The sequence below is a fragment of the Charadrius vociferus genome, unplaced genomic scaffold (assembly GCF_000708025.1).
Source record: "Charadrius vociferus isolate BGI_N301 unplaced genomic scaffold, ASM70802v2 scaffold787, whole genome shotgun sequence".
In the NCBI taxonomy this organism is placed as follows: domain Eukaryota; kingdom Metazoa; phylum Chordata; class Aves; order Charadriiformes; family Charadriidae; genus Charadrius; species Charadrius vociferus.
In genome coordinates, this window is record NW_009649307.1 from 702,204 (window position 1) to 712,175 (window position 9,972).

The 9,972-nt window shown below is 43.8% G+C and overlaps 2 protein-coding genes across 2 annotated transcripts in view; one reads left to right on the forward strand and one right to left on the reverse strand.

Annotated features, from left to right (window-relative positions):
• ATP5J2 (ATP synthase, H+ transporting, mitochondrial Fo complex, subunit F2) overlaps positions 1-1,850 on the forward strand; it is a 2,201-nt gene extending 351 nt beyond the window's left edge. Inside the window, exons 2-3 of the mRNA XM_009889224.1 lie at positions 1,391-1,507; positions 1,822-1,850. Coding sequence (XP_009887526.1) covers positions 1,391-1,507; positions 1,822-1,850 — 146 coding nt within the window. The remainder of the gene's footprint in view (positions 1-1,390; positions 1,508-1,821) is intronic.
• A 1,607-nt stretch (positions 1,851-3,457) lies between these two features.
• Positions 3,458-9,536, reverse strand: CPSF4 (cleavage and polyadenylation specific factor 4, 30kDa). The gene is made up of 8 exons (XM_009889226.1): positions 9,518-9,536; positions 9,068-9,118; positions 8,402-8,554; positions 7,512-7,607; positions 7,266-7,359; positions 6,728-6,800; positions 5,751-5,843; positions 3,458-4,365 (listed from the first exon to the last, which is right to left on the reverse strand). The coding sequence occupies exons 1-8, from the start codon at positions 9,534-9,536 to the stop codon at positions 4,297-4,299; spliced, it is 648 nt and encodes a 215-aa protein (XP_009887528.1). The 3' UTR covers positions 3,458-4,296.
• Positions 9,537-9,972: the final 436 nt, after the last annotated feature.

Consider the following 9,972-nt stretch of genomic DNA (forward strand, 5'->3'; position numbering starts at 1 on the left):
GGGGCCCCGGGGAAGAGGGGAGGGGGGCCCGCGGCGGGGCTGCCGCACCCCCTCGGCTGGTGGAGAGCTGGAGGGTGTGAATCGCTTCTCCAAGGGGGAGCTAGGCACATGCACAAGGACATGGACCTGTTGGAGCAGGTTCAGAGGAGGCCACGAAGGTGATCAGAGGGCTGGAGCACCTCTGCTGTGAGGACAGGCTGAGGGAGCTGGGGGGGTTCAGCCTGGAGAAGGCTCCGGGGAGACCTTATAGCCCCTTCCAAGTCCTTAAAGGGGGCCTACAGGAGAGCTGGGGAGGGACTTTTTACAGGGGCATGTAACAATAGGATGAGGGATAATGCCTTCAAACTGAAAGAGAGTAGATTTAGACTGGATATCAGGAAGAAATTCTGTACTGTGAGGGTGGTGAGACACTGGCACAAGTAGCCCACAGAAGCTGTGGTTGCCCCATCCCTGGAGGTGTTCAAGGCCAGGCTGAATGGGCTTTGAGCAACCTGGGCTGGTGGGAGATGTCCCTGCCCATGGCAGGGGGGGGAGAACTAGATGATTTTAAAGGTCCCTTCCAACCCAAACCATTCTGTGAGCATCTCTGGCTGTGTCAGGGAGGACCCAGCAGTACAGGGGCTGCTTCAAGGCAATGTTTTTTCCCAGAACAGTGCCGCCTGTAGGTTCTTGTTCTCCCAGCTGTAAATGTGTTTCTCACACAGGCTTTATCCTCCCAAGTTTTGTTTTCAGTGTTCCTTCTTTTATAAGGAGGAAATACGGTGACCTTACTCCTGAACCTATTTGCTGAAAATCTTGAGGTTTCCCAACATCATGAGTAAATAAGAAAAAATGCAGTTGATTCCTAAAGATGATAAGAAAGGACACAGGGCTTTTATAGATTGCTTGGCGAAGGTTTTGATGATGCCTTTTGCTATAGATTCAGATACGGCATTCAGGTAGATTTAAACACAAAATGTCAAATGCAGGGGTCTACATAATCATAGAATTATCTAGGTTGGAAGGGACCTTTAAGATCATCAAGTCCAACCAGCAACCTAACATTGCCAAACCTACCACTAAACTATGTCCCTAAATGTGTCTGAAAGAAAGAGATAATTCCAAAGCAGCTTGAGCTCATGAAAGTCACAATAATGTTTAGGTAAAAATGGTATATGGTGCTTTTTTACTCACTCTCTCTTTTTTTTTTTTTTTTGGCTTAGCACTATTAACCTGAATTTATCTTGCTTGACTAACACACGGGTTGCCTTCTCTGACTTGCTTCTGAGGCCCTCAGGTGTTTCATTAGAAACAATTTCCTGAAGTTCTGTGAAACTGGGTTGCTTCTTTCTGACACAGAAAAATATGCAACTCATCTGGCTGCTCTGAAAACAACTTTTCTCCTATACAGGTTACGACAGATACTACAATAAATATATCAATGTCAAGAAAGGGGGCCTCGGTGGTATCTCCATGGTGCTTGCTGGTTATGTTGTCATCAGCTACATCTGGAGCTACAGTCACATCAGTAAGTACGAGCAGGATGGCTAAGTGTATAGTGCAGCTTGGAAGATTGCTCGGGGCAATAAAAACAATCTGCTGCTACTTTTAGAAATAAAGACTGCTAACAATTGCTGATTGAATCTGAGACTGTGGGCAAGCAGACTTCTTTTAGCCATAGAGAACTTGAATGCTTTTAGCAAGTTATCAGATGGCTGGCAGTACTTAGAAACTACATGCTCAGATTTTTAGAGTAATTTAGAGAGATTTAGAGTAACTTCAGCTGTGTTTTTTTTCTTCTGACTTCAGTAAAATTAACTTGCTTTACTTTGAATGATACAGAGCATGACCGCCACAGGAAGTACCACTGAAGTGTGAATTTCAGAAAGCGAAGCCACAGCCTTGAACAGACTTGGCTGCTGGAACACCCTGACAGAAGACAAGAGAACTATTCATATTAAAATCTGTACTATTACAACCAATAATAAAGTGCATACACTTTACATTTTCTGAGCTGACACTCATAATTGACTTGTTAATTGTACTGTGTAAGTGAGTTTATCATCTTAGAGTTTCACCCCTCAAGGATAAGTTCAGGGATGGTTGGGAAAGCGCCTGCTACTTGGGTTGCATCATGAACTGGGGAAACTATTACAATGGATTCCTATTTAACAGTTTGATAAAAGTAAAAAGCATTGAATTGCACCTAAATAAATGGCCGTTATGTACAGGTTGAACAACTACCTGAAAGGATATACTATTTTGATTTGAAAGAACAGTATCTGAGCTTTAGGTGGTGTGTTGGTGTGGCCACGTGTTTCTGATTCTCAGTGAGGCTGTTGCCTGGGAATTGTAGGTATTTGGGCAGTTTTCCATCATTGCAGAGTGCTGCCTCAGATGAGAGTGGTTTAGCTTTAAGGAGGTCCACAACTCTCATTCTGTCACTGGGATGCTAATGCTGCTTACCTCTGATAACCCTTTTCTATCAAAACTCTACCTACTTCCCTTCCTAAAAAAAGCTGGGAAGTTATTCTGAATGGATGTAAGTTTTAAGAGACCTTTAATATAACAAAGGTCCATAAAGTTAAACTGAAGGAAAACTTTGCTTCTTGACTTAAATGCAGTGGTGAGAAGTTTAACGGGAGACACTATGTGCATAAATGCAGCTTAAAGGAGCATGGGTGGGTTTGGCCCCAGCTGAAGACCTTCCTTACGCACCCCTCTAAGCAAGTGTGTCCCACTGTGGCAGCACTACCTGCCGAGGCTTGTAACTGCAGGTACAACCTGCACTGTCCTTTCCTGGATAGCAGGGAGAATGAAAACCACTTGTTAAGGGATATGAAGAATCTCTTAAGAGCTTCAGTGGTTACAGGAAAGCTTTCAGTTTTGGAAAATACCCGTTCAGGTAGTGAAGACCTGAACTCCTGAACTAGATGGGGAAGGCAGCCAGACACCGAAGTGTTGCGGTTCCCTTTCCACGTGCCTAGTTACGCGCAGATAACACACCTCATTCTGTGGCAGCTGTTCAGCCTCTGGGGCCCAATGTGTTATGAAAAGTGTCTGATGGTCTGTCACACCACAGTCACTTAGACTTGAAACTTCTATTTTGACTGACTTTGACTCTCCACAGTGAAATAACCGCGGTCACTCACACCAACATAGGCTCTGGTCACTTAATCTAGTCATATTATCTTGTTCTTAAAAAAAAAATTCACAGCCAGCTATTTCCATCAGTACATTTCAATAAAAACAAAGTAAAAAGGCAGTCAGCAAATCAGAGATGGGTTAGAATCAATAAGGCTCATATTGTAGGTGCAATTTTTTTTTTTTTAATTCACATTTTATCATTGGCCCTTTTGAAATAGTTTTCTCACAAAACGGATGGGTTTTGGCTTGCAAAAATTGCTCTCAGAAGAATGCTCTACCACTTCTAAAAGCAGTGTTCCATGAGAATATACATCTCCACTTCTTGGTCTTCTCTAGGCTACGGAAATACCTGCTCGGTGTGAGCTGGACGACAGGGGGCTGAGACAAGACTCTTCTGTTCCTACTCTTCAAGCCATGCTCATTTCCCTCCTTGCTTTTTGCAAATGGAAAATGAGCACAGATGTGGATTTCCTACAATCATTGTTCCTCATTGTTTGGCTAACCACCAAGATGCCAATTAATCCTCCCCTTGATCAGTTCTCACCCAGAAGATTGATTTCTAACCTTCAGTATAGCAAGAAGCACAGAAACAAAGCAAGTGGACGAGAGTTTTGCAGCCTGATGTACATGATGCGTTAAGTCAGCCACCAGGACAAGCGTACCGACTACAACAGGCTGGACCAGGGAACACGACTTTGCTTTTTAAGAGCTACAGGACAGCAGAATCCCTGCTTCCTCACTGAAGGGAAGGCATTTCAAGTATTAGTTTTCCCAGTCAGTCTTCCTGCTTCCAAAGAGAGGGCTGAAACGCTGCAGGTTCTCCAAAGAGAAGTGGCAGAAGGAAAACACTTTAAAGAAACACTGGCGTAAGATGCGTTTACGTAGAGTGCTGCACCGGTGAGGGGGTTGCATATCTATCGGCTTTTAGGTCTACCTCTCAGCGGGGCTCAATGAAAACAGGCGGAGGCCAAAATCTATTTTAAAAAGGTTAAAACATAAAAAAAAAAGTTGTGGACAATTACAAAAATGTTGCTTAGCAGCAGCCAGCCTCTGACCAGTTCTTTCAGTAATGGCATTAAAAAACAACCTGATTAATAGTTCAAGACATAGTGCTAGGCAGAAACCTTTTCTCAGTGTTAATAGCTCCCTTGCGCTCTTCGTTCTGCTCTGTCACTGTCCACTGAGAAAGGCCAGATGTCCTTTGGTGCATCTGTTGGCATAATGACCTTTTTCACCGCACTAAAAGAGAAAGAGAAAGAGGAATTATTACACAGTTAACAGTTTTTTCCCCTCTAGCTCTCTTTGTTAAGTTAGCTGGCAACTGTTCTGATTCGGAAGGTTTTCTGCGTATGGAAGATGCAGCATTTAGCAGGTGAAGTGAAACACAGTGTCACAAGGGACATGATTTATGGGTTATTTCTACTCCTTGGAGCAAAAACTGCTTCTGTGCCGAGAGCAACCTGACATCATATTATTATAACGCATTACAAAGGGGAGAGCTCTCAGCACATCGTTACAAACAGCAAAGGGCTGTAACACTCAGGGAGAATTTCAACTTTTGAGCCTTCCAACACTTCTCCATGTGACATGCACTACATCAGAGAAACACAGGGACTCTCCTGATCAGCTATCCTGAATTAGACAGAGGAAAGCACGTCTGAACAAGAGATTCATGATTTTGCAGCTTGAAGCTATACAAGCCCAGAGAGAAATGCCAGTATCTGGTGCAACAGCATTCTCCAGCTATGTAATTTACTTGTAGCTAAAATAATAAGCAACTATTAAAGGTTTTCAGTTAAATGGATTCAGCCACTTAATATCCCTGTCCAATCACAGCAATTTTTACCCAAATGAGCACCTAAGGCACAGAAGTTGGCATGTACAATGAGGTAAATGTCAAAGCTGATGGGACAGGAAGATTCTTTGCCCTTTTCCCATGGCTAGGTTTGAGGCTTTTGTGGAAAAATAAACAGAGATGGAAAATCAATTGTGTCAAAGTTTTACCGGTGCTCCTCAATGAGCAACCAAGGTGGATAGCTCATTCCTTGGTTTGACAGCAACGGGGTGCATTTACAGTTGAAATACTGAACAGTCTTTGCATATTGAGTTTCTGTTACTCCCAGGGACCTTCCAGGCTAACAGGGGAGAAGAAAATCTTTCTACAGTGACCAAGTGTAAGCAAATTAACTCATGAATCAAAACTAGTATTAACTCTTATTTTGAAATGGACAGTTCAGCAGTCTCCTTTAACTGTCATTGCAGTAGGGTTTCCTATTTATTAGCAGACAAGCACAGTCTGTTCTAGAGCAGCCTTAATTGCACAGCAAGTCCATGAGCTGGCAAACCAGTGACGCGGAGGCCTCAGGACTCAGTGCTAATTCCCACAGCTGTATGCACGCGCAAAACACAATGTCTGTTGAGCAGAGCGCACACATCGTGAACCTGTTCACACTGTGAAAAACACTTTTGCAGGACCAACACCCCTCATCACAACAGTCCCTTCCTTTGCCTATGACAAGCAACCAGCAGCGAAGCAGCATGACATAGCCCAGGTGATGTGCACTCTGTACTTCTTAAATCTAGCACCCTCTGCTTTCCCTCCTCGTCCCTCCTCTCTGAATTACCTTGTAGCAGGTGACCTGCTCCAACGGCCGGGGTCCTCTGTTCCCAGTGTTGTTATTTTGAGACTGCATGACTCCGATGACTTGGGGTGTCCTCTGTTGGTTAGGAGAAGAGTTCTGACTCGTTAAGTGCATCGAGGATAAAGACCTTTACGGTTGTTATTTTGTTAAGAAGGGAAAAGAGCACCCCACATATCAAATGATCAATTTTCCTCCGAATCTGTGTGTGGGTGCCCTGCCAGCTGGAGCATCAGAGAGAAGAAATCAAGCGCTGCGGCTTACAAAGCCCAGCAATCCTGCTTTTCTCTGGAAGGCGGATTTAGAGAGTAGGTTTAGGCTGCTAAAATATCGTTGTCATCGCTGAGAGATGTCACGCAGCTTACAAAAACTGGCAGATTGCTGCACAACCACGTATGATGTGCCATGTAATGTGGGAGTATTCTGTGACTAGATCTCCATGTAAAATTGGAGGAATTGTAGGGCTTTCATCACTATAATGGCACTCAGGGTTGCCCACTGCTTAATTCTTGCACAGCACCCTCACTTCCAGGCAGCGCCCCAAGCGACAGAACTGCCATTGCTGGCCTCTGAGCTGGAGGGCAGTACTAACAACTGTGAAGGTTAACCAAGGTGAGAGGAGAAACAGAATAAGGCAAAACACCATGGTCCCAGGTCAAAGGCAGCAGCAGTCTATTGTGATCAGATGGTGGACATGAGAGGGCTGGGAGGAGGGGAGAGAAGGGACAGTGCTTTGCAGTTTAGTAGGATTTGTCTCTAAGTTCTGAATTACAAAAGAATATCACACCCTGTTGTAAAATAGGAACGTTTTCCCTCATTGTGTGAGTATTTCTCCAAGGCTTTCCAGCAATCCAAGAGCCCAGGTGTCCAGTTCTGACCACTAGACTATAACACCCTCTTTTAAAGCACTGTAGGAAATCCTCTGAGGGTGGGCGTGTAGAGGAGGCAGGGAAATCGTGTACCTTTTGCTGTGTTTGTGTCGGTTGAGGCAGTGGTGGTTGCTCTGTGGTTCCCATTGGCAGTTCAAACCGAGGGCTGGTTTAGACGGAAACAAGAAAGTTGATTCTCAAATCGTATGCCCGCATTTTACCATCAGCTTAGTCAAGTAACTCCAAACAACAAAACAAACATTCAGCCAATTAAATTCGGCTCACAGGAAATAGGCCTCCCCCTCCCCACTTCTCTTTGCATTCTGACGCTCAGCAATTACATACATGAAAATGACAACCCAGTATGGAGTATAACCCTCTACCTGTGAAGTCTTCTGGAATATAAACCCATGTGATCCCCCCGATGCACTGATGGCATCTGATCACCACACCAAGGTCTTACTGGTAACTCCCTGAAGAGGTTCTGCCCCATATCCTCAAATCGGTACAACAAAGTAAATGTTGGCCAAATCTCCAAAGCCATTGGGAAGCACTGGAGCACCCTCATTTGACATATACCGCATTATAAGGGAAACACAAGATTACAGGACAAGCCTGGAAGCGTACTCACTGCATGAATTTACAGGTAGGCCCCTCTGGACAGAATCCTACTAGGTAATTCACACAAATGACTCTTCGAGTGTGCCGGTGTCTGCAGAGGGGACCTGCAACACAAAGCTCAGTAGTTCATGTTCCATATATACGTACCCCAGCACTCAATAGTAGCAAGTACACAAGCAGATCTCGCAAAGAAAGAACAGCAACACCCTACGCTTGATTTATAGCCGCAGAAGCTGCAACTGTGTGACATACATACCATGTTTACAGAAGCCTCTGTCATACCAGGGACAGTCTTTGATCTTAGACTCCGGGTCGATGTGCAAGAATGGACATTCTTTGTTACTGCATTCCCCTGTACCAAAGGCAAACACACTTCTTAGTCAATTGTGCAGGTTCAAGATCGAACAACTCTCAAAATGTTACCTGGATCATGTAGCTCCCACAAAGCTGTTACCAACATTTGTAAGTTCAGGCACAACAGTCTTATTGCCTGCCTTAACCTAGATGAAGAAGACCAAGGACTCACCACCGGTGAGCAAAGTTCTACCAGACTGGATTATTTGTATATGCTTTTAAAAACAATGCAGAAACTAAATTTGAAAGAGCAGTCATGGTAACAAAAACCAAACATTTAGTGCACCAGAAGTGTGGAGAAACTACAAATTGCGCACTAACCTCAATCCAAGGAAACCTACAAGACTGTAAGTTTCTGACAGCAAGTTGCCTCATTATGTCCAGATCTCCAGAGCTGGAAAGCAAGTGCATAAAAGTTTTGCACTCCCATGCCCTCTGCTGCTCATCAACTCCCCAAAATAAGAGTCATGCAAAGACCAACTGCTCAGCCTACTCATCTCATACCCAAAACAGAACATAAGGCATAAAACCCAATAAAAACTTGAACTTCCCCCCTCTTCCCCCAAGGGACAAGCTCTTGAGAGAGACAACAACTACAATAAATCATAAATCTAGGGGGATAATAAGGCGAAGGACTAAGCAGATCTGAAAAAAAATTACAATCTAACAATATCATCAGACACAGAAGAACTGTAATGCTCTGAAGACAGATGAGAGGGATGCACCAGGATCCTCTTCACCAGACTCCCATGCCAGCAAGGAATGCTAAGCAGGAGATACAATGCCCCTTACCAAATTTGGAGTAGAAGTAACACTCAGGCATCTTGGTCATGTCGTACTCATGCAGAAACTCGCACTGGTCTCCCTTTTTGCACAGTCCTCGTAGCCAGTGTTTGCAAACAACTGTCTTTTCCCCACTGATGTGTCGGAATGGGCACATGCCTCCTGCAGAAAGATGAGGCAAGGAGTAGGGAAAAAAAAACCCCAATTAAAATACATGGCACAAGAAGGCACAGGGCATCAGCAGCACTTTGCTCCTCTCTGCAACACAGGTTTCAGAACGTATCACTTTTTCTTATGAATTTAGCCTTCAGTGCAATGGCCACTTGGGACAAGTCTTACGTTACCCTCTAACAAGCTAAGCAATGTAGTCTCCAGCTCTTAATTCTGGCAACCACAAACCACAGCAACTAATACAAGCACATCCACAGCAAAGTCTGCTTGTAACAAGTTCAAGCTTTCCTTCAGCGGTAGCTTTGCTTATTCACCTCCCGACTTTTTAAAAAAATACCGTTATTTCACAACTGCCACAGTTATTCCAATGTCCTTCATTTTTATCCTCTATCTTGATTATCCCCTCATCTCTAAAAAAAAACAACAGTACTGCAGCCACTGGTAGAAAATCTAGTTTCCTCCCTCCCCTTCAATAACTACAATTGTATCGGAAATATTACTTGCCTTTTCCACAGGCTGCCTTTAAAAAAAATTCACAGACAGCTGCGCCTGATTCTGTAGAGAGAACAAAAAAACCCATAATTAATATTAACAAAGTTTTGTGGCAACTTTTAAAATATTTACTTTCCCAGCAAGACAATCTGGTCCTCAACATCAAAAGAAAAGCAGCATTTTGGTTTGGGGAATTTACTTTCCCGTGCAAGCTCCTTGTTCAAGTCTGGCCCTCACAAATACTTGTATTCTCCTTGGGGGACACCAAGGGGAATTTGCAGAGTCTTGGCGGTGCTTGTTTTGCTTTTCAAATATTTAGGTTTAATTGACTGGGTTTTCTCTGCTGTTAAGTCAATCATGTAAGTGAACCCTGTATTTACAGTCCTGGCAACAATAGTCTTGTATTTTATGACCAGAACAGCCTGAAACAACCATTAGTGTTTTATCCCTTGCTGATCCTACCCAACAGGAACCACAACATTGGAGGGAATAAAAACACAAGTTTAGTAGCCTGGCCGGAAAGTGTCAGCAAACTACAAGTCTCCCAAGACTACCTGTGCCAGAGTATTAGACTGGAGGAAAAGGTTTAGACACCAGGCCACAGATATACCTAAAGATGAAGTCTCCCTGCCATCAAAATGCCTCATCTATCAAAAGAGAATGGAGAGGAAAAAAAAAAAAAACACCAAAAAAGAAAGGAAAAAAAAAAAGTACTGTGCAGGAAAGTGATGTTTATTCACAATAATGCCTCAACTTTCATTTTGCAGCCTGGCTAGGTACCAGCTGCAGCTTTCATTAATTAGGAAAGAAAAACATCTGCATCAAGACAGAAACCCCACAGGGAAAGCAGAAGTTGGGTGGATCTAACGATAAAAGTTCAGCAAAGCGCTCAGACCCTCGGAAACCTCCCTCCCACC

Bases quoted from the DNA above. Each gene is read 5' to 3' on its own strand.
- CPSF4 (XM_009889226.1), bottom strand. The intron at 8,555-9,067 runs GCAAGTAATATT...ATCTTTCTGCAG, and splicing joins AAAGGCAGCCTGTGGAAAAG to GAGGCATGTGCCCATTCCGA. The intron at 6,801-7,265 runs GTGAGTACGCTT...CGTCTAAACCAG, and splicing joins CCTACCTGTAAATTCATGCA to CCCTCGGTTTGAACTGCCAA.